General features: G+C 46.8%; 1 protein-coding gene across 1 annotated transcript in view; it reads left to right on the top strand.

The window, feature by feature from the left end:
• The window catches only part of TMEM260 (transmembrane protein 260), a 68,371-nt gene extending 51,898 nt beyond the window's left edge, over positions 1–16,473 (top strand). Inside the window, exons 9-16 of the mRNA XM_081861111.1 lie at positions 46–163; positions 1,749–1,921; positions 6,711–6,882; positions 7,849–7,997; positions 9,970–10,146; positions 11,563–11,616; positions 13,979–14,069; positions 16,125–16,473. Of these exons, the coding sequence (XP_081717237.1) occupies positions 46–163; positions 1,749–1,921; positions 6,711–6,882; positions 7,849–7,997; positions 9,970–10,146; positions 11,563–11,616; positions 13,979–14,069; positions 16,125–16,406 (1,216 nt within the window). The 3' untranslated portion in view covers positions 16,407–16,473. The remainder of the gene's footprint in view (positions 1–45; positions 164–1,748; positions 1,922–6,710; positions 6,883–7,848; positions 7,998–9,969; positions 10,147–11,562; positions 11,617–13,978; positions 14,070–16,124) is intronic.
• Positions 16,474–26,665: the final 10,192 nt, after the last annotated feature.

Raw genomic sequence — 26,665 nt, 5'->3', positions numbered from 1 at the left:
TCGCTCTCTTAATCGCAGTCTCTCTCCCCTCTCCTCCTCTTCTAGGCCCAAGGTGGAGAAGCCAAATTTAGTCTGGCTGTTGACTTCAATGCTCCTTGCCTATTCATTTTTCTTTGCTTGGAGAGCAAATCTGGATATTTCAAAGCCGCTGTTTAAAGGAGTGGTATGTTTGCTTTCAAGGTTGCTATTTGTGTTGTTGTTTTTTTTAAAAAAACAAAATACATGGTTTTAATTTAAAGCTTATTTCAGGATTTAGAAATAGCTCTGCGATATCTGAGCAGAGAGATGAATGCCTGGGGGAGGGAGAGAAAAGTTCGGGGGGGGGGAAGCATTTTTCCATTTCCCCCCCAAAGCCCATTTCTTTGGGGGGGGGGTTCTGGAAAAGAATGAAAAAGAAAAAGCACTGTGACATGTGAAAGGCTGTAGAGGTTTGTTTCAACCAGGGCAAACTTTCAGCTTTTAGAAAGTCTGTGATAGATACGGTGACAAATACAAAGAAGCAAAAAGAGAAACTGATAGTGATATCTCAGATAATGAGACTGATTCAATTTATAGTATTCATCAACTCTTGGGTCCTTCCCTTTTTCGCAGAAAACATGTTATGGACATGAGTGCTGTATCTCTGCTTGACTTTGTTGAGGACTGGAGAAAACCTAATAATTTTCAGCATACATTATACTTTTCTCTTTTTTCTATAATGTTGACTTGTTCCGTTGTTTTTATTGTTTTATGCCTGTTCCTTATAAACTTGCAGAATGAAAAAAGATGCCAGGCTGTAACTAAAATGACATGCAACTAAAATTTAAACCTGAAAATTCCACCTGTCCCAGGCAGAGATTACCTTCTTTGCTGGTGATGCTAGGGATTGGACCTCGGGCTTTCTGCACATGCTCTGCCAGTGAGCTGTGGCCCTTCCTCTAGATTTCGGAAATTCGAAAGACCATCTCCTAGGTCTATATTCATCAAAGCTGAACTCCATGCAGCGTTTTGCAAACATGCATTATGTGGGAGATTTGCAGTCAAACCTAACAGTGCTAGTTAGTATGTGAAGGGGTTAAGGACCACAGAGTTCTCAATTACTAGAGTAGCCTCTGTGATGTCACATCCCTTCTGCTCCAAGGAGGGAGGAAGTAAGCCTTGCTTTCTGTTCCTTTCTCTGTCTATCACGCTGCAAGCAAGGAAGCAGAAATACATCAACTTTGTTCTTCCTCTCATATGTATCTGAGGCTGCTTTGCTGCATATATTTCAGCTAAGCACATTTACCTGCATTTTATTGTTGCTGCTAAGGAAAATTCAACTCTGAGACCTAGCGACTGTAAGTAAAACATTTTAAACTTACCTTGCAGTCTGTGGTCTTAAGGCCAGGTGCCTTAAGAGCTGGGATGTATTAAAAAGGTTTAAAAACCTATTCTTAGGCGTCAGTAAATCTGCCTAACAGTAAGATTTAAACTCCACTACTGGGTCTCTTTAGGTGCAAGCCCTGCATTTTAAAAACAGGCACAAGCCATTTTGTGTTAATCCAAACACAGGGGTCTCTAGAGAATCAGTTATAATTAATATATCCTTACTATAATACCTAGGATAGCTCAGTTGGTGGAGCATGAGCCCCATGTGGGGCAAAAGATTCCTGCATTGTAGGGGGTTGGACTAGATGACCCCCGTAATCCCCTCCAACTCTGCATTTCTATGAGTCTAATACCCATCACATTTCTACACAGTTGGGGAAACGCTGTCTGTCCTTCTGCAGGTCGAGCGATTCTGGATGCAGAGCAATGCGGTGGTTGCTGTTCTAGCCGGCCTCGGTTTCTCCTCGCTTTTCTTTTTTGCAGAGGGGTTAGCTGGAAACAGGCGAGTGCTTCGCTGCCTGGAATGGCTTCTTGCTGCCGTTCTGGTTACCGGGCAAATCTACTCTAATTACAGGTAACTGCAAGAAAGAGCACAGCGGGTTCAGCTTTGCAGAGTGTGCTTAAAAGTCCAATTAGCGTCGTGTTCATTTCCCACTGTTCCCTCAAGTGGTTCAGGGCAGCCACACCTGCTTCTCGCTTCCTTATTTAGCCACGCAACTCGTGTTGTAAGGAGGCACCGTCTTCTGTTCTGCCTTGTATCCATCGCATGCAGCGCCGCTTCCATTCCACTGCAGTTCGCCTTTTGCCAAATGCTACGTTATTCATCTCACTGCCCCGCTGCTACATGTCATTCCACCCTGTGCAAAGGAAAGGGAATGCAAACAGGGAGGGGGACGTAATCAGTTACATATCAGAAGGAGCAGGAACAACAACAAATCCCAAACTGGTTTGATTTCCATTCTGGACATGGGGCATGTAAGCAAACATCAGCCATTTTCCCTTCCGTTTCCATTTCCATTGAAATTGTCTGATGTCCCTACTCACAACACCCTTGCCAGATAGGTTAGGCTGAAAGAGAGCAATTGGCCTATTTATTACTATTACTATTACTATTACTATTACTATTACTATTACTATTACTATTACTACTACTACTCCTACTACTACTACAGTTTTTTTTTTATTCTTTATTCGTACCCAGCCATTCTAGGCAGCTCCCAACAAAATACAGTGGTACCTCGGGTTAAGTACTTAATTCGTTCCGGAGGTCCGTTCTTAACCTGAAACGGTTCTTAACCTGAAGCGCCACTTTAGCTAATGGGGCCTCCCACTGCCACCGCGCCGCTGGAGCATGATTTCTGTTCTCATCCTGAAGCAAGGTTCATAACCCGAGGTACTATTTCTGGGTTAGCGGAGTCTGCAACCTGAAGCATATGTAACCCGAGGTATCACCGTATTCACAATGAAACATCAACCATTAAAAACTTCCCTATACTGTACAGAGAGCTGCCTTCAGATGTCTTCTAAGAGTCATATAGTTGTTTATCTGTTTGACAACCGACGGGAGGGCGTTCCGCAGGGTGAGCACCACTACCGAGAAGGCCCTCTGTCTGGTTCCCTGTAGCTTCACATCTCGCAGTGAGGGAACCACCAGACGGCCCTGGGCGCTGGACCTCAGTGGCTGGGCAGAACGATGAATGTGGAGATGCTCCTTCAGGTATACAGGGCCTAGTGTAGATCTGAACCCAGGTCTCCCTGCTTGTAGTCCAATCATCTTGCTACGCTAGCTGTTGCTTAGAACCCTTTAAGACTTCGCACTGCTTGGGCAGGATGGGAGCGTCTTCAAAAAACGTGCCACCTGGGACCTTATTATTAGCAAAAACGCTGCATCAGGGCAGTGCCGGATTTACATAAAAGCTAAACAAGCTATAGCTTAGGGCCCCACTCTCTTGGGGGCCCCCCAAAATTATGAGTCTTTGGAAATTTTGTTTCTAAAGGAACTTTTGTTATTGCCAAATGCCAATGTGTTTGCATTAAGTTTGCTATGAATAAAAAATCATTTTAAGTTAGAGCTTAATAATTAATTTACTATTAATATACAGGGTGAGGTCCCGTAGATACAGAGTGCACATGTTTCACGGGGCCTCTTTTAAAAGACTCACCCTGTATTTCTTCTTAATTGTATTTCACTATTAATATAAAAAGGTAAAGGGACCCCTGACCATTAGGTCCAGTCATGGACGACTCTGGAGTTGCGGCGCTCATCTCGCTTTATTGGCTGAGGGAGCCAGCGTACAGCTTCCGGGTCATGTGGCCAGCATGACTAAGCCGCTTCTGGCGAACCAGAGCAGCGCACGGAAACGCCGTTTACCTTCCCGCTGGAGCGGTACCTATTTATCTACTTGCACTTTGAAGTGCTTTTGAACAGTTGGCAGGAGCAGGGACCGAGCAACGGGAGCTCACCCCGTCGCGGGGATTCGAACTGCCAACCCACAGTGCCACCCGCATCCATCCACTATTAATATACTTCTTCTTAATTGTATTTCAGTTCAACAATTACTTTGATAAAATACATATTTTGTTATGTGCAAATGGCTTGAGATACCCATTATGTCCATAAATTACCATATAGCAAATATTCAACACAAAAAAACGGCGACAATTTGTTGTTGACAAAGGACAACTGGACATATCAAGGGCCCCAGTACCTTCAGTAGCTTAGAGCCTCATCAAACCTAAACCCAGCCCTGCATCAGGGCATCAAAAGTAGTTCCGCCATTGATCATCCAAAGCTGCCGTCTGCTGAATGAGATGATTGGCTGTATATAGGCCAGGGAATCTTTGCCCCTCCCTATGTTTTAAATGCAACTCCCAACATCAGATGCTGGCTGGACCTGCTGCGAGATCGACTCCAACAAGTCCTCCATTTCTGGTCAAGTTCATCTCTGCCTGCTGAAGGGATGCGGAGCCTTGTTCCTTTGCAAACTCCTTTGCCAGAGGAAGTAATAATAATAATAATAATAATAATAATAATAATAATAATAATAATAATTTACCGTATTTTTCGCCCTATAGGACGCACTTTTTCCCCTCCAAAAATGAAGAGGAAATGTGTGTGCTTCCTATGGGGCGAATGCAGGCTTTCGCTGAAGCCAGGAGAGCGAGAGGCTTCGGTGCGCACCAACGTCTCTCGCTCTCCAGGCTCCAGGAAGCTATCCGCTAGCCTTGCGCACCCGGGGGATGTCCCACCAGGAGTGCAAGGCTTGCGGGCGACAGCCTGCAGCGCGGAGCACGGGGCGCCCTCCGGAGGACGCCCTGTGCTCCGCGCAGGTGTCCGCTAGCCTTGCGCACCCGGGGGAGTTCCCGCGAGCGCGCAAGGCTTGCGGGCGGCAGCCTGCAGCGCAGAGCACGGGGCGCCCCCCGGAGGACGCCCAGTGCTTCGCGCAGGTGTCCGCTAGCCTTGCGCACCCGGGGGCGTTCCCGCGGGCACGCAAGGCTTGCGGGCGGCAGGCGGCAGCGCGGAGCACGGGGCGCCCTCCGGAGGACGCCCCGTGCTTCGCGCAGGTGTCGGCAAGCCTTGCGCACGGGGGGGTGTGTGCGTGGGGCGCCCTGAAACAGAGGGCTCCCCGTGCTGCGGACAGTAGCCTGCCGCCCGACACGCGGGGCGCCCTGAAGCAGAGCGCCCCTCGCGCCAGGCAGACATCGACCAGCCCCACAAGCTCGGGGGACAGCGGGGAGGCGCAGCACCGCCATCCCACTGTTCCCCGACCTGGTTTTTTGGGGGAAAATAAAGGAAACATTTTTTTCCTTTATTTCCCCCCCCAAAAAGTAGGTGCGTCCTATGGGACGGAGCGTCCTATGGGACGAAAAATACGGTATATCCCGTCCTCCCGTCCTTCAGAGCGGCTAACATCATACAAGTAAGACAATGCATAAAACAAGCGATCAATAAATTAAGATACATCCCACAATTAATTCAGTAGTGATGCCCATCAATTTGCTTGGCTTTAATAATAATAATAATAATAATAATAATAATAATAATAATTTATTTATACCCCGCCCTTTCCGGTTCAGAAAACCAGGCTCAGGGCGGCTAACAACAAATTTAAAATTGATGCAACAAAAAAACAGCATAAAATACAGTATAAAACGTGAATAACAATAAATTCAGGATTGAAAAATCAATTTGGGGGGGAAATCCATCCAATAAACATTAGATAATCACCAGGGCAAGACACATTCATGGAGGAGAGGGCCATTGATGGATACCAGCCATGATGGCTATGCTTTGCCCTACACTGCTGGAGGCAGCAATGATTCTGAATACCAGTTTCTGCTGCTCTTGAGTTCGAATCCTGACTTCTGGTTTCCCACAGGCAACCATTCAGCCGTTGTGGGAACAGGATGCTGGACTAGATGGGCCATTGACCTGATCAAGCAGACTCTATATATATTCTTATGGAAATTAATGTCAGGGAAGTTTTGTAAATTTCTCTTCCTCTGCCCTCCACATTCCTTTTTCCTTGCCTCTTACAGATAATACGCCTGAGGGCAGGGCCTGTGTCATTTTCCTACGGGACCGCCACTCCTGGTCTGCCCTGCAGAGGACCTTAAGGTCCGTGAACAACCATAGTTTAGAGGTCCCAGGCCCTAAGGAAGTCAGACTATCCTCCACCAGGGCCAGGGCCTTTTCAATGATGGCTCCAACCTGGTGGAATGCTCTGTCCCATGAGACTAGGGCCCTTCAAGATTTAACCTCCTTCCATCGGGCCTGTAAGACGGAGCTATTCCACCTGGCCTTTAATTTGAATTCAGCCTGATCTTTTATTTCCCTTCCCTTCCCTCCCCCTCCCCCTTTTATGAAGATCACCCGCTCTGAGACCCCACAGCTAATTCTCCCCTGGCCTCCTCACTGGCCCAAGTAGGACCAATTCAACCAGCTAGCCCTGGGGATTATCTGAGTTTTTATTTTTGAATTTTATTGTCATTCATGTTTTTATACTATATTTTATGCTGCTTTTATAATTAAGTGTTTTAAATTTGTTGTTAGCCGCCCTGAGCCCGGTTTTTGAACCAGGAAAGGCGGGGTATAAATAAAAAAATATTTATTATTATTATTATTATTATTATTATTATTATTGCATTGCATGTAGAGAATGTCAGGTCCTTAATAAACAAACACTAAGCTGCCTGGTGGCCTGTCATTGCTCTTCGAAGTGTTTGCAAATGCTACAGATCCTGGGATTCAAAGCCGCGCTGTGTCTCTCTCTCCTGTTTATCTAGCTAATCTACTTGGGGATGGACTAAAAGCAACACAAAACAGCCTTCCCTTTTCTTTCCCATTATCTCTTTCCGCCCAGCGTCTGCGACCAAAGCCGCAACTACGTCGTCGACCGCTTTGCGAGGAACCTTTTGTCCTCCATGCCTCGGGATGCCATTGTGCTGCTGAGAGGGGACTTGCCCGGCAATTCTCTCCGTTACCTCCATTATTGTGAGGGAGTGAGACCTGACGTTACCTTGGTGGACCAAGAAGTAGGTGGAAAGCGAGGTCTGCATGCTTTACAGAGTGTGGGATGACAGTTCCTTGCAAGGCATGGGAAAACGAGAAGCTGCTGTGCTGGCCAGACGTTGGTCCATGTAGCTCAGTCTTGCTGATGCCGAGAGCAGTTTAAACCAGAGTTTCAGGTCAGGCAGGTGACACTCCTGGCCAGGGCCGGATTTAGGTTTGATGAGGCCCTAAGCTACTGAAGGTAATGGGGCCCTTTATATGTCCAGCTGTCCTTTGTCAACAACAAATTGCCACTGGTTTTTGTGTTGAATATATGCTATATGGGAATTCGTGGACCTAATAGGTATCTAAAGCCATTTGGACATAACAAAAAAATGTATTTTATCAAAGTAATTGTTGAACTGAAATACGATTAAGAAGAAGTATATTAATAGTGAAATACAATGTTTTAGGGGTTGTTTTTAAAAGTCTGCAACGGATTAATCAGTTTTGCATTACGTTCTATGGGAAACCACCGATCCTCTGGTGACTCGCCTCTCCTGGCCTGGAGGCGAGCACTCCTCCTGCGGGAACTTAGTTCCCTCCGCCTCTCTGCCCTGAGCCTCTGCAGCTCAGGAGAGGCTGGAGGGTGACCGAACCCAGAGGCAACCTCAGCTTCCCCTGACGGGGCTGAGAGTGGAGCACCTGCAGGCAATGGGTCCTCCATCCCCTCAGGAGCCAGAGCAGACTCAACTGGTGCCTGCACCTGAGGATCCAGCACAGGTGAGGACCCTTCAGGCTCAGGCCCCAGCCCCGGCTCAGCTGATTCTGGAGGCGGGGAATCCTGTGCAGGCTGGGATTCCTCAGGTTCAGCCTCCGAGTCCGAATCCCAGGCCATCACAGCAGCCTTAGTGTCAGGTTTTAGGTATGTTTATTTACATCGATGGTGCTTCGGGTCGGAGAAGCCTACAGGCCTCGTCTTTAATTTCATCTCGTCTTGCCTGCGCTAGATGATGACTTACCACTGGTACTTACTGAAGATGTCAAAACATTTGCCTGGCGTCATTTTTCCTGGGAACCGGTGGAATCCTCTGGAAGGGATGCTGCCCGATGGGACGACCACATTTAATCTCCATCACTTTCTCAAAGTAAATAAACAGTAAGCATTCCTGTTCACATAATGGCATTCCTTCTTCCCATAAAAATTGCATCAGTTGCATTCTCAAACTGCTCTGTGTTAGGGGAGGCTAATCTCCCACCTGAGGCCCTTATTGGGACCATCTAAGCGTTTTGGTGTGTCCCCAAAAACTACTCAACCGCCCCAAGTTTGATAGCAGCGGCAAAAAAAAAATTTTTTAATACAAAGTAGACTTCTGGTGTCACCACACATAAAGCTCTGATTCTTCCTGGGCTCATTAAAAAATAAAGTTAACCACCTTTGCTTTCTATAGCATCTGAACCTGCAATCCAAAGTACAGCTTTCCTCCTGAACAGTCATGTTTACATTTTTGTTGTGATTATAATTCATTACTTACCTTCACCCTAATGTCCAAGGGTGGGTGACAACAAAACTATTGATTTTATTTATTTATTTATTTATACATACATACATACATACATACATACTCCGCCCATCCATCTGGGTCTCCCCAGCCACTCTGGGCGGCTTCCAACCGAAGGTTAAAAATACATTAAAACATCAGTTATTAAAAACTTCCCTAAACAGGGCTGCCTTCAGATGTCTTCTAAATGTCAGATAGTTGTTTATTTCCTTGACATCTGATGGGAGGGTGTTCCACAGGGCGGGCGCCACTACCAAGAAGGCCCTGTGCCTGGTTCCCTGTAACTTCGCTTCTCACAGTGAGGGAACCTCCAGAAGACCCTCGGAGCTGGATCTCAGTGTCCGGGCTGAACGATGGGGGTGGAGACGCTCCTTCAGGTATACAGGACCGAGGCCGTTTAGGGCTTTAAAGGTCAGCACCAACACTTTGAATTGTGCTCGGAAACGTACTGGGAGTATTGAAAACAGTTTAAAACAACTTAATATTTCAGAAATAAGGTGGGTCCTTAAAAATAATGAGTTGTGGGTACTTTGTACAAATTCTTTTGTTGGTGTAATGTATTTATGGCCATGTTTTCTAAGTGTGCTGTCAGTCGCTTGGAGACATTTGCATAACAAAGAACTAAAAAGTCTTAACAGAATCATAGAGTCGGAAGGGAACTCCAAAGGTCATCCAGTCCAACCCCCTGCAATGCAGGAATCTCAGCTAAAGCATCCATGACAAGATGGCCGTCCAACCTCTGCTTAAAAACCTCCAAGGACAGAGAGTCCACAACTTCCCGAGGAAGACCGTTCCACTGTCAAACTGCTCTTACTGTCAGAAAGTTCTTCCGTATTTTTAGTCTGTTAATAAGAACAGTTATATCCTTGCAATTATTGGTTTTCTGTATAGGGCTGTGTACATGTTGGTTACCAGTCTTTTTCTGAGCTCAGTTCAAAGTGTTGAGTTTTGGCTGTTAAAGCCAGGATGTCTCTCTGCCCTCTCCTCATTCCCCAGTGATTCTGAGATGGTACACCTTTTTATTGCACAGCAGAAGGCAAAATATATGTTCTGTGTTGCTCCAGAGTGACCGTAAGTTACAGGAAGGTGGGTGTCAGTTGTGTACAGTGTTGGAACACATGACCTGCAAGGTCCTCTGAGTCTTTAATTTTATGGTGAGAGCAGACTAAAGGTTTCTCTAGTCCAGCAACATCTCCACAGATTCTATATTGCTGTGGGAAGTCTAGCCTAATTAATCGCTCTCTTAACAGTAAACTCTGCCTTCTGCATGTGGTGGTTTCCTTGTTACCCAGAACCAAGCTACATTGTTGACATACGAGAGGCCTCCATCAGTATTGGCATTCTGCCGGTTCTTAAAGTACCCATGTTTAGATGAGCGTTCCCCCTGTTCTCTTAACTTTAACCCCCTGTTGGGAATGTTTTAATTGCTGCTTTAACAGAGTACATTGCAGTAAATCCAATCTTGAATATAATTTAATAAATAATATTGGTGGTGATGATTTCTTTTGCAGCACCAGTTTCCCATTTATATTTTGCTTTTTGTTTTTGTGTGTGGCTTGTTTGCAACAGCAAAGAAACCTTTGTCTGCATTGGGCTCCACGAAGGTGACCCCACCTGGAAGAAAAGCCACTCCCTTTGGCCGTGGGGCTCTTGCGAGAAGCTGGTGCCTTCGGAAACTCCCTTCGACCCCGGAGAGTGGATTGAGAGAACCAGAAACCTCTATAACTGGAGTGAAGAATATGGGAGGTGAGAACAGCAGAACTGGTGGCAGGGTTTGAAAGTTCGCAAACCTGGATGAGGAACTTGGGTGCAGTTAAATCTGGCCTAGTTGCCCCCAATCTTCCTTGGCAACCTTAGCTCTTGAGCCATGGTGTTGGCCTCAGAAATGGGGTGGCTTATACCATATTTTCCGCTCAATAAGACACACTTTTTTCCAGCTAAAAAGTAAGGGGAAATGTCTGTGCATCTTATGGAGCGAATGTGTGGTCGGCCGCTGGCTCCCTTTCCGGTCCTGAACCCTTGCCCAGGCCTCCACTGTTGAATGTTTTGCAGAAGGAGGCTCTTTGTTTCCCCAGCGACATGTGACTGGCTGCTTAGATTATCTGTCTGGAAAGTGTAGAAACAGCTCCCTTTCCTTTCCTAAAGAAGCTGCAGAACTGTGAGTTGAACCCCATAAAAACAGTTACAGATAGGTAGCCATGTTGGTCTGCCATAGTCAAAACAAAAAATTCCTTCCAGTAGCACCTTAAAGACCAACTAAGTTAGTTCTAGGTATGAGCTTTCGTGTGCATGCACACTTCTTCAGATACACCAACAGGTGTATCATGCACACTTCTTCAGATACACTGTGTATCTGAAGAAGTGTGCATGCACACGAAAGCTCATACCTAGAACTAACTTAGTTGGTCTTTAAGGTGCTACTGGAAGGAATTTTTTGTTTTGCCCATAAAAACAGGATTTTCCCCCCTTGCAAAGTAAGCTCAACAGCTTTGAGCTGATCCTCAAAAACCTGGGGCTTTTCCCCTTTGCAAAAGAAGCTGCACAACTGTGAGCTGATCCTCAAAAAAGGGGGCTTTCCCCCTTTCCTCCTCTAAAAACTAGGTGCCTCTTATGGTCGGGTGCGTCTTATGGGGCGAAAAATACGGTACGTTACACTGGGAGCTTTGGACTGCAATTCCCATCAGCCGCAGCGAGCATGGTCCAGTGGTCAAGGGTGATGGAAATTGTAGCCCAGCAACATCTACAGGGCTATGTTATGGGCAAAACATTAAAGGCATTTTAAAAATCAAGCTTCTAGTCCTTCTAATCGTGAAGATAGGCCTGTGGGCACGTGGGTTGTGCTTGCTGAAATCTCAGGAGCTGCAGTGGCAACTAAATAAGAATTAGAGGGAGGGGTGTTTGTTTGTTTTTTTGTCTTGTGTTGCTCTTTGCTCTTCCATCATAACCAGAATGCTTTGCAGAATGAGACATGGTGTGCAAATGTGCTCGACATCCCACAATTCAGGCCCCCCACGGAATTCTGCTGTCCCCGGAGCAGAATGGCTTTGAGTGCCAAATTCCAGTGTTTGTACAGCGTTACCCTGTTTAATACTCTCAGTCTCTCTGTGACCTTTTCATGTCTGATGATCCAGTTAATCAGCTCCAGTTGTTCACTTCTTAAAGGTTCGATTCATCTTCATGGGAGTTGGTGGCAAACGAAGAGATGTGGCAAGCCAGGTGAGAGCCCCCACCCCCCCCCCACATTTCCCCTTCTGAATGGGTTCTAAAGGGAAGGGAGACACCGGGGTGTCCACATGGGCCTTCATTTGGGAAACGACTATCTTCTTATTCTTCTTTGGCGATCACTTGTAGCCGAGTAAGATTGTCTTCCAAAACACGGTTTTAACAATGAGTCTGTAAGTGACTGTGGAGGCCAATTCTAGATCCACACGCCCTTCCACAGTGGGGACATTGGTTTCTGGGCAGGAGTTGATCACGGTGAGGGTTTGCCAAGCGTGCCTTCCTCTTAGCATGTTTCTCCCTTGTGTCCTGAGTTCAAGCGTCTTCAAAGTCCACGACACCTTTGGCAAAGGCTGTTCTCCAGTTGCAGCACTCGCAGGCCAGTGTTTCCCAGTTGTCGGTGCTTATACCACATTTTTTTTAGATTTGCCTTGAGAGAGTCTTTAAACCTCTTTTGTTGACCACCAACATTACGCTTTCCATTTTTAAGTAGTCCATTTTTAAGTAGAGTACAGTGGACGCTCGGGTTGTGAACGTGATCCGTGCGGGATGCACGTTCGCAACCCGCAGCATTCACAACCTGCAGCAGCGTGTCTGCACATGCGCGGGTTGCAATTCAGCGCTTCTGTGCTTGCGCAAAGTGTGATTTAGCGCTTCTGCGGGTGCGTGACCCTTGAAACCCGGAAGTAACCTATTCTGGTATTTCCGGGTTTCGGTGGGTCCGAAGCATCTGTAACTCGAGGTACCACTGTAGTTGCTTTGGAAGACGAGAATCAGGCATCTGAACAACATGACCAGTCCGACGAAGTTGATGTTGAAGAATCACTATAGCTCAGTGGCAGAGCACCTGCTTTGAATGCAGAAGGTCTTTGATTCAGTCCCTGATAGCATCTCTAGGTAGGACTGAGAGTGCCCCTTCCTGGAACCACCACGAATCAGTGACAGCGATCCTGAGCTAGATTGACCAATGGCCCTACGCAGTGTAAGGTTGCTTCCTTTAAGGGGAGGGCCATGGCTCAGTGGTGCAGCACACAGAAGGTTCCAGCTTCGATCCTCTGCATCTCCAGATCCCCTGTCCTGAAACTTTGGAGAGCTTCTGCCGTTCAGTGTAGACCATACCAAGCTAGATGGGCCATAAGGCAGCTTCCTACCTTCCTGTGATAATTGCGTCAGAAGCTGCAGCAGTAAAATTACTTGCGCGTTTGCAAAGCTAAGCAGTGTCCGGTATGGTTTCAAACTGGATGGGGGAACCGCGTGTTGAGATTCTGGTAAGCAGGGGTTGGACTAGATGGCCATGGGGGTCCCCTCCAACTCTGCAATTCTGTAATTAATAAGCAGCTGATACAACGAAGGCATTGGAGAAATATAGGAAGCAGCATTTGGTGACCTGAAGCCAGATGCAAATAGTGTCTGCGTGACCTTTGTGAATGCAAATAATTTCAAGCAGTGTTTCTCAACCTTGGGTCTCCAGCTGTTTTTGGACTACAACTCCCATCATCCCTGACCACTGGTCCTGCTAACTAGGGATGATGGGAGTTGTAGTCCAACACCGTCAAGTAGAGGAAGGCTGCTTGGAATCCTCCTTTGCTTAGCCCCAGCCCAGCAATAATACAGCAATACAACTGCTAGCCTGTTTGCAAAGCTAAGCAGGGTCCTGTACGGTTTCAAATTGGATGGGGCCCCCTGCATGTTGAGGTTCCAGCATTGCAGCGGGTTAGACTAGATGACCCTGGGAGTTCCCTTCCAACTCTGGATTTTTATTATTCTTTACTGCCACCATCTTGGGCACCACACCTGTGGCATAGTTTCTCTGGCTCCATGTCCTCAGCCAACCCTGGTTCAGGGGCACCAGCTGGTATTTAAAGAACCCTTAACCCTGACAGTAATGTGCTTCTGTTAGAATTCCTGCTCCGTGATTGCAGTCATGGGATTGTTGTCTATCACATGACGGTGTATGTTTTGACTCCACAGAGTGGGAGTTGACAGAGACAGGATGTTTGTGTTACTGTGTTCTGTGAAGTGGGACTATTGTCCTTTGTTCTTTTTCTCTTTGCTGTCTGATGCTGGAGAGAGAGGGAGCCATGTTGCAGTGCTCCGTGTGTGTTTATAGGTAAATAAAGTAGATTTGCCAAAATGCTGAGTTGCTGAGGTCTGTTACGCATGATGCTCAAACTCTGCGGATCCCTAAGTGTGCCGGTGTCAGTTGGCATCGGTCGCTGTGATGTTCGGGCTGAAGAAAGCTTTTGAAGCTCCCGAACGATCAACCAGGAGGGAGAGAACATGCCAGTCGGGCATGTGTCTCTACCAGGGTCCTACTCGAGTGTAAGACGAGCTCCTAACAGCTTCCACTTTTTTGCAGGATGAAGACAGCCTTCTTCATTTTTGACCTAGCGGAAACAGCTCGTGTGTCTATGGATGTAAAAGCCCAGCTTTATACATACGCTTACAAGGTAGGCACCTTGTATTCTTTAACTTAAAAAATATTTCTAAGGATAGTTTTCTATTTAAGTTACATTATTGTCCAAGGGCTATTCATCAGGAAATAAGAATTTGTTTTAAGTTTTTCATGTGTGCTAAAACTCAAAGTTTTTTTTATAAAAAAAAAAGTTTGACCACATTAGTCAACAAACATGGATACATATGCTATAATGTTATTGTTTTAGTTAAATAAATTGTTTAAATTGTTATTAAGGAAATGATTGTTTTTCTCCTTCCAATAAAGTGCAGCGAAAAAGTTGTCCAAATATAAACAGTTACTGTATATACTCGAGTATAAGCCGACCCGAATATAAGCCGAGGCACCTAATTTTAGCACAAAAAACTGGGAAAACTTATTGACTTGAGTATAAGCCAGTTCACCACACCACAAACCTGGTGGTGACATAGCTGTCAACTTTTCCCTTTTCTTGCGAGGAGTCCTATTCGGAATAAGGGAATTTCCCTTCAAAAAAGGAAAACGTTGACAGCTATGGGTGGTGGCGGCAACGGTTGGAAGGGTCACAGCGCAGCCGCCGCCACCCGCCTCACTTGAGTATAAGCCGAGGGGGGCTTTTTCAGCATAAAAAATGTGCTGAAAAAGTCGGCTTATACTTGGGTATACAGTGGTACCTCAGGTTAAGTACTTAATTCGTTCCGGAGGTCCGTTCTTAACCTGAAACTGTTCTTAACCTGAAGCACCACTTTAGCTAATGGGGCCTCCCGCTGCCGCCGCACCACCGCCGCACAATTTCTGTTCTCATCCTGAAGCAAAGTTCTTAACCTGAAGCACTATTTCTGGGTTAGCGGAGTGTGTAACCTGAAGCGTATGTAACCTGAAGCGTATGTAACCCGAGGTACCACTGTCTACGGTAACTTACTAAACCTCACAATAATTTCATAATGATCGGTCTATGTATTTCTAACAGTATATATATATATTTTTTAAAAAAATAATTTTTATTAATTTTACAACATAAACAAAAAACAAACAAACATAACACGACTTCCCCATACCTCCCCTTCACTGCATCCTTGTTTTAAAATTTTTTAGCAATCCTTCATCCATTTTTATATTTAATTCTCTTTAAAATTTTCTTAAGCTTAAATTTTTACAGCTGTAATTCTTTATATCAAATCCCTTGACATCTTAACATTCCGAAATTTTACAACAATTTTTAAGATAAATTTTAATTTTTTTCCAGTCCTCTTCCACTGTCTCTCTCCTCTGGTCACGAATTCTGCCGGTCATCTCTGTATTTCTAACAGTATAACCCAATCAGTAATTTTTGATATACAGTGGTACCTCGGGTTACAGACGCTTCACGTTACAGACTCCCCTAACCCAGAAATAGTACCTCAGGTTGAGAACTTTGCTTCAGGATGAGAACAGAAATCGCGCGGCGGTGGCAGCAGGAGGCCCCATTAGCTAAAGTGGTACCTCTGGTTAAGAACAGTTTCAGGTTAAGAACGGACACCCGGAACGAATTACGGTAAGTACGTAACCAGAGGTACCACTGTAACTGTAAAAACTACTCTGAAAATTTATTATTCCCAAAATGAAACCTTCATCTGGTTGTAAATATTTGACTAGTGATTTAAATCGTGATTTGCAGTGGTGCCTCGCAAGACGAAATTAATCCGTTCCGCGAGTCTCTTCGTCTAGCGGTTTTTTCGTCTTGCGAAGCAAGCCCATTGACAGCTTAGCGGATTAGCGCTATTAGTGGCTTAGCAGCTTTTAGCGGCTTTTAGCGGCTTAGCGGATCAGCTGATAAGCGGCTTAGCGGCTTAGAAAAAGGGGGGGGGGAAACCCGCAGGAACTCGCAAGACATTTTCGTCTTGCGAAGCAAGCCCATAGGGAAATTCGTTTTGCGAAGCGCCTCCAAAACGGAAAACCCTTTCGTCTAGCGGGTTTTCCGTCTTGCGAGGCGTTCGTCTTGCAGGGCACCACTGTCAAGCAATTTGGTTTAAATCAGATCCACTCTGTTTGGAAGAGCCTTCAAAACTGAGTTATCCCCCAATGTCTCTAGCTGTACAAGGAGATTGTCAGCACCCACAAAGTGCACCCGGTCAACTGGCACAAGAACTACGCGATTGCCTGTGAGAGGATGTTGCACCTTCAGCCAGGAAGGGAAGACCCGGAACTGCTGTTGTCAGAAGCCATCAAGCACTTCCTCCTTTACACAGAGAAAGCCGAAGACGAGCCCCAGCAGGGCAGCATTTTGCAAGCCGTGAAACACCTGAAGAAGGAACTTCGGGGGTTGAGACAAATGAAAAAGGACCGGGAGACTTCTCAGCAAGGCACAAAGTGAAGGAGCTGTGGACAACACATAGAAAATAACTCTTGGGGAAATAATGAAATGTAAGAAGATAATGTAAGTTGAGCGGTCTATGGGTGGAAGTGAAGCCAAGCTCTTGGTTGCTTAAAAAAAATGGGGGGAGAGCAGGGCCAGATTTAGGTTTGATGAGGCCCTAAGCTACTGAAGGTAATGGGGCCCTTTATACGTCCAGCTGTCCTTTGTCAACAACAAATTGCAGCTGTTTTTTGTGTTGAATATATGCTATATGGTAATTGATGGACCTAATAGGTATCTAAAGCCATTTGCACATAACAAAATATGTGTTTTATCAAAGTAATTGATACAGAAATGAGCAAACCAGTGATATTTTAGGGACCAGGCTAGCAGGCAGGGCCCATGACTTACATCACAGGAGCCTACACAACACAAAGCACTGTTGCTGTATGTAGGTTTTATTTTATTGGTTTTTTATCTTATATTTTGAAAATGTACATCCAGTTTTTCCCCTTTAAATTTTTTGGAGCCCCCAAGAGAGTGGGGCCCTAAGCTATAGCTTGTTTAAAGGTAAAGGGACCTCTGACCATTAGGTCCAGTCGTGGCCGACTCTGGAGTTGCGGCGCTCATCTCGCTTTACTGGCCGAGGGAGCCGGCATACAGCTTCCGGGTCGTGTGGCCAGCATGACTAAGCTGCTTCTGGCGAACCAGAGCAGCACACAGAAACGCCGTTTACCTTCCCGCCGGAGCAGTACCTATTTATCTACTTGCACTTTGACGTGCTTTCAAACTGCTAGCTTATACATAAATCTGGCACTGGGGGAGGGTCTAAGAAAGGGGTGAAATGATAGAGGCTTTATGAAATGACATCAAACAAACAAACCAAAACAATGTGCAAGCCAGGAAAATAGACAGGGAAGCATTTCTCTCTTTGCCAATAGTACTGGTGGCGCTGTGGGTTAAACCACAGATTCTAGGGCTTGCCAATCAGAAGGTGGGCGGTTCAAATCCCCGCAACGGGTTGAGCTCCTGTTGTTCGGTCCCAGCTCCTGCCAACCTAGCAGTTCGAAAGCATGTCAAAGTGCAAGTAGATAAATAGGTACCACTCCAGTGGGAAGGTAAACAGCGTTTCCGTGCACTGCTCTGGTTCGCCAGAAGAGGCTTAGTCATGCTGGCCACATGACCTGGAAGCTGTACGCCGGCTCCCTCAGCCTATAGAGCGAGATAAGCGCTGCAACCCCAGAGTCGGCCACGACTGGACCTAATGGCCAGGGGACCCTTTACCTTTACCTTACTGAAACCTTTAGTCATCCAATGCTCTCAGTAGTTTGTGCACAAGTTGAAGGGCATGCGTTTAAAACAGATGGAAATGTTCTGCGGCCCAAGTGCAACAAATCCACTTTCAGAAAGGAACAGCCTTTTGGCAGTCAGAAAAGCAACAGGAAAATGCATTGAGAATTGAAGTGAAGGAGAGACTTGACGGAAGATGTGCCAACACCCCTCGGCCAGATCAGGAGCGATCGGAGGGGCCGTGCTCATTGCCAAATAAGTCCCCTGCAAACGAGTCGATGCAAACTTTCAACGGAGTCTCTTGTGGGCTACTAAATCCAGCCCGTTATTTGGAGAGCCCAGCAGCCTCATCGGCACAGCGCTCCTTTCCGTGCACCATTTGCAGCCTCCGAAAAAACGTTGCAAATTTTCTGGTGGCATCCCAGGCTTGTTGTAATTATCCAAAGGGGTGGGACCATAAATCTAGCGGTTGAGTGCCCACTTTGCATGCAAAAGGTCCCGGGTTTAATCCCCAGCATCTGTCGGTTGGGCTGGGAATGCCCCCTGCCTGAAACCCTGGAGAGCTGCTGCCAGTCAGTGCAGACAATACTGAACTATATGGACCATTGGCCTGGCACGGTATAAAGCAGTTTATATCTTCCTGTGAATTTCGGCCTTCGGTCTTCAAACAGGATTACTCACCATCAATACAAAATTCATTATCCTTATGGGGACGGCTACTGCCAGCCAGAGAAGGCAATACTGGGCTAGATGAACAAATAATCTAACTCTGTATAAGGCAGCTTCATATGCTCATAATGCACTGAATGTGGAGCTGTTGTTGAGTTTGGAAACTGTGGTTAGTACAAAACGCACCTGCTAAGTTGCTAACTGGGACTGGGTGCATTTCGGCTGTTTTAAGACAGCTGTACTAGTTCCCCATCTCTTTTGGGTTGGTGGGTAAGTGGGCTAATTCAGGGTGCTGTTTTTGACTCTACATCCCCAACCTGCCTGACTTGTCTCTTACATCCATCTCCAGTGCCTGTTAGCTTCCTCCTCCTTAATCTCAGAGTTGCCCTTGTAGAACTCAGCAGGGAGGAGGATGGAGACAAAAACTAGAATTAGTTGAACCCAGTGCTATTTTTCCAGATAAGGAGGTGCTGGATCTCACTGTGAACACCTCCCTCATTCTTTTGGAAGGGCAATTTTCTAATGCTCCTCTACATTTGCTTTTTTTATGTGTATATTGCCATTTTGTTTTCGTTTTTCATTGTGTTAGCTGCTCTGGGAGGTGTTTTTCTTAACCTGTGGGTGCACGATCGTTCATCGAATAAACAGATAAATTACCCTGTTTTCCTGCCTGTTTTGTAGCATCCTCTTGCCGCTGCAAAATCGCTTAGAGTGAATAGACAGTTGCAGTGCCTGCAAACAGTCAGGTTGTTTATCCATAGCATCGACCAGAGGAGGAATGACCGCCATCTTTGTCCCTGCCTGTTGCCCATGAATGCTGGAGCTGATGCGAGTTGGGAGTCCAGGGACAATTCTGGTGCAAGGACAAAAGGCCCCCCTGAACAGCCCCTCACCCTCTTTCCCACACCTGGAAACTCCATGCTTGGGGCAAAGTGTCCTGCTCCCAAAACACTGCCTGCAGGGAAAGGGCCAGAGTCTCTTGAAACAGGGTTAATAATAATGATGATGATGATGATGATGATGTCAGGGAGGCGGAGGCAGTGCTCCAGAGCGATGCCGGAGAGGGGACCAGCAGGGGGGAAGGAATTCAGCGTAACACCAGTAGAGAAGAGAGGGAGATGGAGGAATTGGAGACAGGGCTCCAAGACCCTTCACCAGAGACTAGTGGAGAGAGCGCTGACACGCCCCTGCCTTCCCCTTACTTGCGCAGACGAGTTCCACGCAGGGAAAGTAGGAGGAGACTTGGCGTTAAACAGCTCTTATGCTGGAAGAGGTTCAAGAAACGCCCACTGACGGATTCTGCAAGTGACTGACCGGCAACGGAGTGTGAGCTGTCAGCCAAAGCATGGTTGGCCAGGCAATATAACTAAAACTGAAGGCAACTTACGCACAAGTAACCCCCTTACAACCATTACAAATAATAATAATAATATGCCCCCCCCTTATGACTGGGTTGCCCCAGCCACTCTGGGCAGCTCCCAACAAAATATTAAAACCACATTAAAACACCAGCCATTAAAAACTTCCTTGAACAGGGCTGCCTTCAGATGTCTCCTAAAAGTCAAATACAGTGGACGATTGGGTTGCAAGCGTGATCCACATTTGCAACCCGCAGTGTTCGCAACCCACAGTGGTGCGTCTGCACACGCACAGGTTGCGATTCGGCATGTATGCGCAAAACACAATTTAGTGCTTTTGTGCATGTGCGACCGCTGAAACCCGGAAGTAACCTGTTCCGGTATTTCTGGGTTTCGGCGGTCCGTAACCCGAAAAAACGCAGCCTGAAGTAACCCGAGGTACCACTGTAGTTGTTTATCTGTTTGACATCTGACAGAAGGGTGTTCTGCAAGGCAGGTGCCACTACCGAGAAGACCCTCTGTCTGGTTCCCTGTAGAATGTCACCAGGTGCCTGAGTCTCCCAGTAACCCCAACCCTTATTTCGTTACCGAACTGATTGCCCGACCCTGGTTGCCCTCTGGAAAGCAAAGCTCTGCTTGCCACCAAACATCCACCCAGCGCGGCGTCCAGAGTGAGGCCTCCTCATTCCTTGCAGCGGCTACGGTGCTCGAAGGAAGCCAATGGGCAGAAGTTTAATTCCGGCGGTCCTCCTGGGGCCACCGGCCTCCCCGAGTTTCTCAAACAACCAGGGGCCGTCCTAATGGCCAGGGGACCCTTTACCTTTACCTTACTGAAACCTTTAGTCATCCAATGCTCTCAGTAGTTTGTGCACAAGTTGAAGGGCATGCGTTTAAAACAGATGGAAATGTTCTGCGGCCCAAGTGCAACAAATCCACTTTCAGAAAGGAACAGCCTTTTGGCAGTCAGAAAAGCAACAGGAAAATGCATTGAGAATTGAAGTGAAGGAGAGACTTGACGGAAGATGTGCCAACACCCCTCGGCCAGATCAGGAGCGATCGGAGGGGCCATGCTCATTGCCAAATAAGTCCCCTGCAAACGAGTCGATGCAAACTTTCAACGGAGTCTCTTGTGGGCTACTAAATCCAGCCCGTTATTTGGAGAGCCCAGCAGCCTCATCGGCACAGCGCTCCTTTCCGTGCACCATTTGCAGCCTCCGAAAAAACGTTGCAAATTTTCTGGTGGCATCCCAGGCTTGTTGTAATTATCCAAAGGGGTGGGACCATAAATCTAGCGGTTGAGCGTCCACTTTGCATGCAAAAGGTCCCGGGTTTAATCCCCAGCATCTGTCGGTTGGGCTGGGAATGCCCCCTGCCTGAAACCCTGGAGAGCTGCTGCCAGTCAGTGCAGACAATACTGAACTATATGGACCATTGGCCTGGCACGGTATAAAGCAGTTTATATCTTCCTGTGAATTTCGGCCTTCGGTCTTCAAACAGGATTACTCACCATCAATACAAAATTCATTATCCTTATGGTGATGGCTACTGCGAGCCAGAGAAGGCAATACTGGGCTAGATGAACAAATAATCTAACTCTGTATAAGGCAGCTTCATATGCTCATAATGCACTGAATGTGGAGCTGTCGTTGAGTTTGGAAACTGTGGTTAGTACAAAACGCACCCGCTAGGTTGCTAACTGGGACTGGGTGCATTTCGGCTGTTTTAAGACAGCTGTACTAGCTCCCCATCTCTTTTGGGTTGGTGGGTAAGTGGGCTAATTCAGGGTGCTGTTTTTGACTCTACATCCCCAACCTGCCTGACTTGTCTCTTACATCCATCTCCAGTGCCTGTTAGCTTCCTCCTCCTTAATCTCAGAGTTGCCCTTGTAGAACTCAGCAGGGAGGAGGATGGAGACAAAAACTAGAATTAGTTGAACCCAGTGCTATTTTTCCAGAAAAGGAGGTGCTGGATCTCACTGTGAACACCTCCCTCATTCTTTTGGAAGGGCAATTTTCTAATGCTCCTCTACATTTGCTTTTTTTATGTGTATATTGCCATTTTGTTTTCGTTTTTCATTGTGTTAGCTGCTCTGGGAGGTGTTTTTCTTAACCTGTGGGTGCACGATCGTTCATCGAATAAACAGATAAATTACCCTGTTTTCCTGCCTGTTTTGTAGCATCCTCTTGCCGCTGCAAAATCGCTTAGAGTGAATAGACAGTTGCAGTGCCTGCAAACAGTCAGGTTGTTTATCCATAGCATCGACCAGAGGAGGAATGACCGCCATCTTTGTCCCTGCCTGTTGCCCATGCATGCTGGAGCTGATGCGAGTTGGGAGTCCAGGGACAATTCTGGTGCAAGGACAAAAGGCCCCCCTGAACAGCCCCTCACCCTCTTTCCCACACCTGGAAACTCCATGCTTGGGGCAAAGTGTCCTGCTCCCAAAACACTGCCTGCAGGGAAAGGGCCAGAGTCTCTTGAAACAGGGTTAATAATAATGATGATGATGATGATGATGATGTCAGGGAGGCGGAGGCAGTGCTCCAGAGCGATGCCGGAGAGGGGACCAGCAGGGGGGAAGGAATTCAGCGTAACACCAGTAGAGAAGAGAGGGAGATGGAGGAATTGGAGACAGGGCTCCAAGACCCTTCACCAGAGACTAGTGGAGAGAGCGCTGACACGCCCCTGCCTTCCCCTTACTTGCGCAGACGAGTTCCACGCAGGGAAAGTAGGAGGAGACTAGGCGTCAAACAGCTCTTATGCTGGAAGAGGTTCAAGAAACGCCCACTGACGGATTCTGCAAGTGACTGACCGGCCACGGAGTGTGAGCTGTCAGCCAAAGCATGGTTGGCCAGGCAATATAACTAAAACTGAAGGCAACTTACGCACAAGTAACCCCCTTACAACCATTACAAATAATAATAATAATATGCCCCCCCTTATGACTCGGTTGCCCCAGCCACTCTGGGCAGCTCCCAACAAAATATTAAAACCACATTAAAACACCAGCCATTAAAAACTTCCTTGAACAGGGCTGCCTTCAGATGTCTCCTAAAAGTCAAATACAGTGGACGATTGGGTTGCAAGCGTGATCCACATTTGCAACCCGCAGTGTTCGCAACCCACAGTGGTGCGTCTGCACACGCACAGGTTGCGATTCGGCATGTATGCGCAAAACACAATTTAGCGCTTTTGTGCATGTGCGACCGCTGAAACCCGGAAGTAACCTGTTCCGGTATTTCTGGGTTTTGGCGGTCCGTAACCCGAAAAAACGCAGCCTGAAGTAACCCGAGGTACCACTGTAGTTGTTTATCTGTTTGACATCTGACAGAAGGGTCTTCTGCAAGGCAGGTGCCACTACCGAGAAGACCCTCTGTCTGGTTCCCTGTAGAATGTCACCAGGTGCCTGAGTCTCCCAGTAACCCCAACCCTTATTTCGTTACCGAACTGATTGCCCGACCCTGGTTGCCCTCTGGAAAGCAAAGCTCCGCTTGCCACCAAACATCCACCCAGCGCGGCGTCCAGAGTGAGGCCTCCTCATTCCTTGCAGCGGCCACGGTGCTCGAAGGAAGCCAATGGGCAGAAGTTTAATTCCGGCGGTCCTCCTGGGGCCACCGGCCTCCCCGAGTTTCTCAAACAACCAGGGGCCGTCCTTGTTCCCTTCGTCTCAGTTGCACAAACCGGTTGCCAAGTAAACACATTTCTGCATTTTCCTAATTACTTTCCTATTTGCGTTTTGCCTCCCCTGTTTGTTCCTTTTGCAGATCTGGTCCTTGTAATTAGCTGCCGGTCCTGCTGCTCACATGTTGAAAAGGAGAATTTGTGGAAAGCGAATAGGGGGAGAGTGTTTTTCTTTTCACCCTCTTTTTTTCTCTCTCTCTCTTGTGTGCGTGTGCTGGGTTTTTCTTAAACCCTCCCCCCCTAATTTTATTTTATTTTTTGTTAAAAGAATCTCCCCCCACTCCACGCACCGCCTCCTCGCTTGCGGACTAAAAGGGAATGGCGTTAAGAAATGCAAATAATGGCTCTTTATTTGATTATGACAGTTAATTAATAGCAACCTGTTTTAATGAATTAAGTCACTCAGGGCCCTTCAGCACTTGGGTAAGTAGTAGCCAGAATCTGTAGGGATTCTCGGCCCCCCTGCACCCTGCTCCAATTGTGTAGCCGCTAGACTCCAGAGCACTTACGCAGGCCCCTGTATAGAAATGTCCGCTTAATGAAGAGGGAAGGTTTTAGGAGCTCGCTTGGCATTCAAAGATCACTGGCGAGCTATTCAGGGGCGGAGGGGGGAGAGAGCCCCCGCACCCCCACCCCATCCCGACTATTCCTCCGTACGAGGAATAGTCACAGTTCCGCACCATTGTTCTAGCCAAGGTCCTTGATCAAAAAGGCCTCCTGGTGAACTCCACTGGGCTCCCTTTCAGACGACGGCCATAATTAAAACCACTAATTCTCTTTTAAAAGTGCTACAGGATGCCATTGCGGGCCCCTGTTTTGGAGTGTCCTTTGTGATGTCATAAGCCGTTGAGGTTTGTATGATGGGATAGGGAGCTTTTTTTTTCTTGAGACCAAGAGGTGCCCGTCACCAAGTTTGCTCTGCAACAAGGGTTCCTGTGACAGCCGTTGACGAGGTCTTGACTACTGCACAATCCCCAAACCCTCCATCTGCCTCCTTGTCCGCTGCAGCCAGGAAATAAATCTCAAAGGGGGATGGATGAGAGGGGAGGGGGGCGGGCTGGGAGAGGGTGGTGGCAGTGGGGCTAATGGTGGGGGCTGGAGTTTCGTTGACTGATCGGCCAGGGCTTTATTGGTCTTGGCGTGACACCAAGGGAGACAATCCTGCGCTCCCTTTCTCCGGCGGTTTGAAGATGCCCACTGGAGCCTGCCGGGCTCAGAGCACGGCCTTTTGAACAGCATCAATGGGCGCAACAGTTCAGCTGTTAGGGGGACAAATAAACGAAGGAGGGCTCATTAAGACCTTTTTTTGGCTGTCTCGGTGCCTTTTGCCCTTTTATCACACGGCCTTATTAGTCTCCTACTCATCTTGAACCGGGAGGGGATGAATAGGAGTTGTCGAGCGCTAATTGGCAAAGACTTTTAATCATAGGCTAAGGACTTTCGCTGACTTGAAAGTAACTTCTCCATGGGAAGGGGCCAAGAAGAAATCACAAGTCGTTCCTCTTCCCCACCCCTTCGCTCTTGTCTACAAAAGCATTATCGGAGGGAGGGAGGGAGGGAGGGAGGGAAAGAAAGAAAGAGAGAGAGAGAGAGAGAGCGCGCTTGCTTAGTACTTGGTAAAAAAAATATTGAAAAAATGCGAAGTTAAGCAACCGTTTGTTCGCCTTTAAAGGCACCTACTTTTAAAAGGCAGCGGTGCTGCTCCACAGCCTTCACAGTTGCTCAGTCCCAAGGAGTTTGGGCAGACATGCTCGCGAGTAAGCATGCTGGGGTGGCCATTTTAGGACCCAATATTGCTTCAGAAGATAAAAATGGGTGCCCTTCTTTTATAGAAATGGAACACAAATCTTTCACCAAGAGAAGTATGTTCATTTCCCTCCTGCCAAAATGTCTTGCGCTTTTCTCGAGTACAATTAAGAACCACCAATCTCTGTGATTTTTCAGGATGCTGTGAAAATCTGCTCTACGTAAAAGTACTGTTGTCACATTTTTCAATATTCAGCATATAAGCTCACCGCTGGGCAAGCTGTTAGATTATTTTGCTCATTTTTCTTTGAAATAGAATACTATTCTAAAACATGTTATAGTATATAATGTAAACATCTACGTTAAAAAGTCTCATCAACTTTATTATCTGGTTAAACTAATTAGACAATATAAGGGGCCTGCCGTATAAAACACTATTTTTAAATGTTTAAAAACTATTTTACATTGAGAGTATAAATATATAATATAATTCACACAATGTCTTAATAGTTGATCCTTAGCGTACGTGATTATGACAGTACAGTCACAATTCTGGCATCTAGATCGTAAGTGAATGAGTGTGTGTGTGTGTGTGTGTGTGTGTGTGTGTGTGTGTAAAAAAATCATTTGCACTTAAATTCTCACTGATCTTTCTATTTAAGATATTTCTCAACTGCTTATTGGGCCAAAGTAAAATCTCCAGCGACAGCATTTGAAAAGCAGACTGCTTGATAGATTAAAGGAGGCCTTAGGAGAAAGGTTTACACCTGCCACCTGCTAAATCAACGCAATGTGACAGAGGTGTGTAAAATTATTCATTGTATATAGGAAAAGTGAACAGAGAAAAGTTAAAACAAAAAATTCCTTCCAGTAGCACCTTAAAGACCAACTAAGTTAGTTCTAGGTATGAGCTTTCGTGTGCATGCACACTTCTTCAGATACACTGAAACAGAAGTCACCAGACCCTTCTAAATAGTGGGAAGGTGGGGAGGGGTATTACTCAGAAGGGTGGTGGGAATGGGTGATTGGCAGATAGCTGTAATGAGCCTGTTGACCATTTTTTGTTTTGACTATGGCAGACCAACACGGCTACCTATCTGTAAGAGAAAAGTTGTTCTTCCTGTCTCTAATATCAGAACTCGGGGGGAATCCAGGGAAGCTGAATGTTGGAAGACTCACCATGACTATGGAATGGTCACCAACTTGGATGACTTTAGAAGAGGGGGAGATCCTTGGAGGAGAATGAGGCCAGCACTGGCTGGCAGCCACAATGTATATGTTCTGCCAGCACTATCTGAGACTGGACAAGACTGAATACCAGTTGCTGGAAATAGGAGGGAGGGGAGAGGGCTGTTGCGTTGAGCTCCAACTTAAGAGCTTCCCACGAGCACCTGGTTGGCATCTGATGGGAGCAGGTTCTTCTTATGTACTTGGTTGGGCAATGTCTAAAAGGAAAAGGGCCAACTCTTATAAGGCAGCTTCCTTTATCCAGTAGGTAGAGATCCTTCATTAGCAAATTAGGATCTGCACAGGAGT

The sequence above is a fragment of the Podarcis erhardii genome, assembly GCF_964252035.2.
Source record: "Podarcis erhardii genome assembly, chromosome: 1".
Classification (NCBI taxonomy): Eukaryota; Metazoa; Chordata; class Lepidosauria; order Squamata; family Lacertidae; genus Podarcis; species Podarcis erhardii.
Note: the sequence above shows the minus strand (reverse complement) of the source record. Positions and strands in the feature narration are given on the sequence as shown.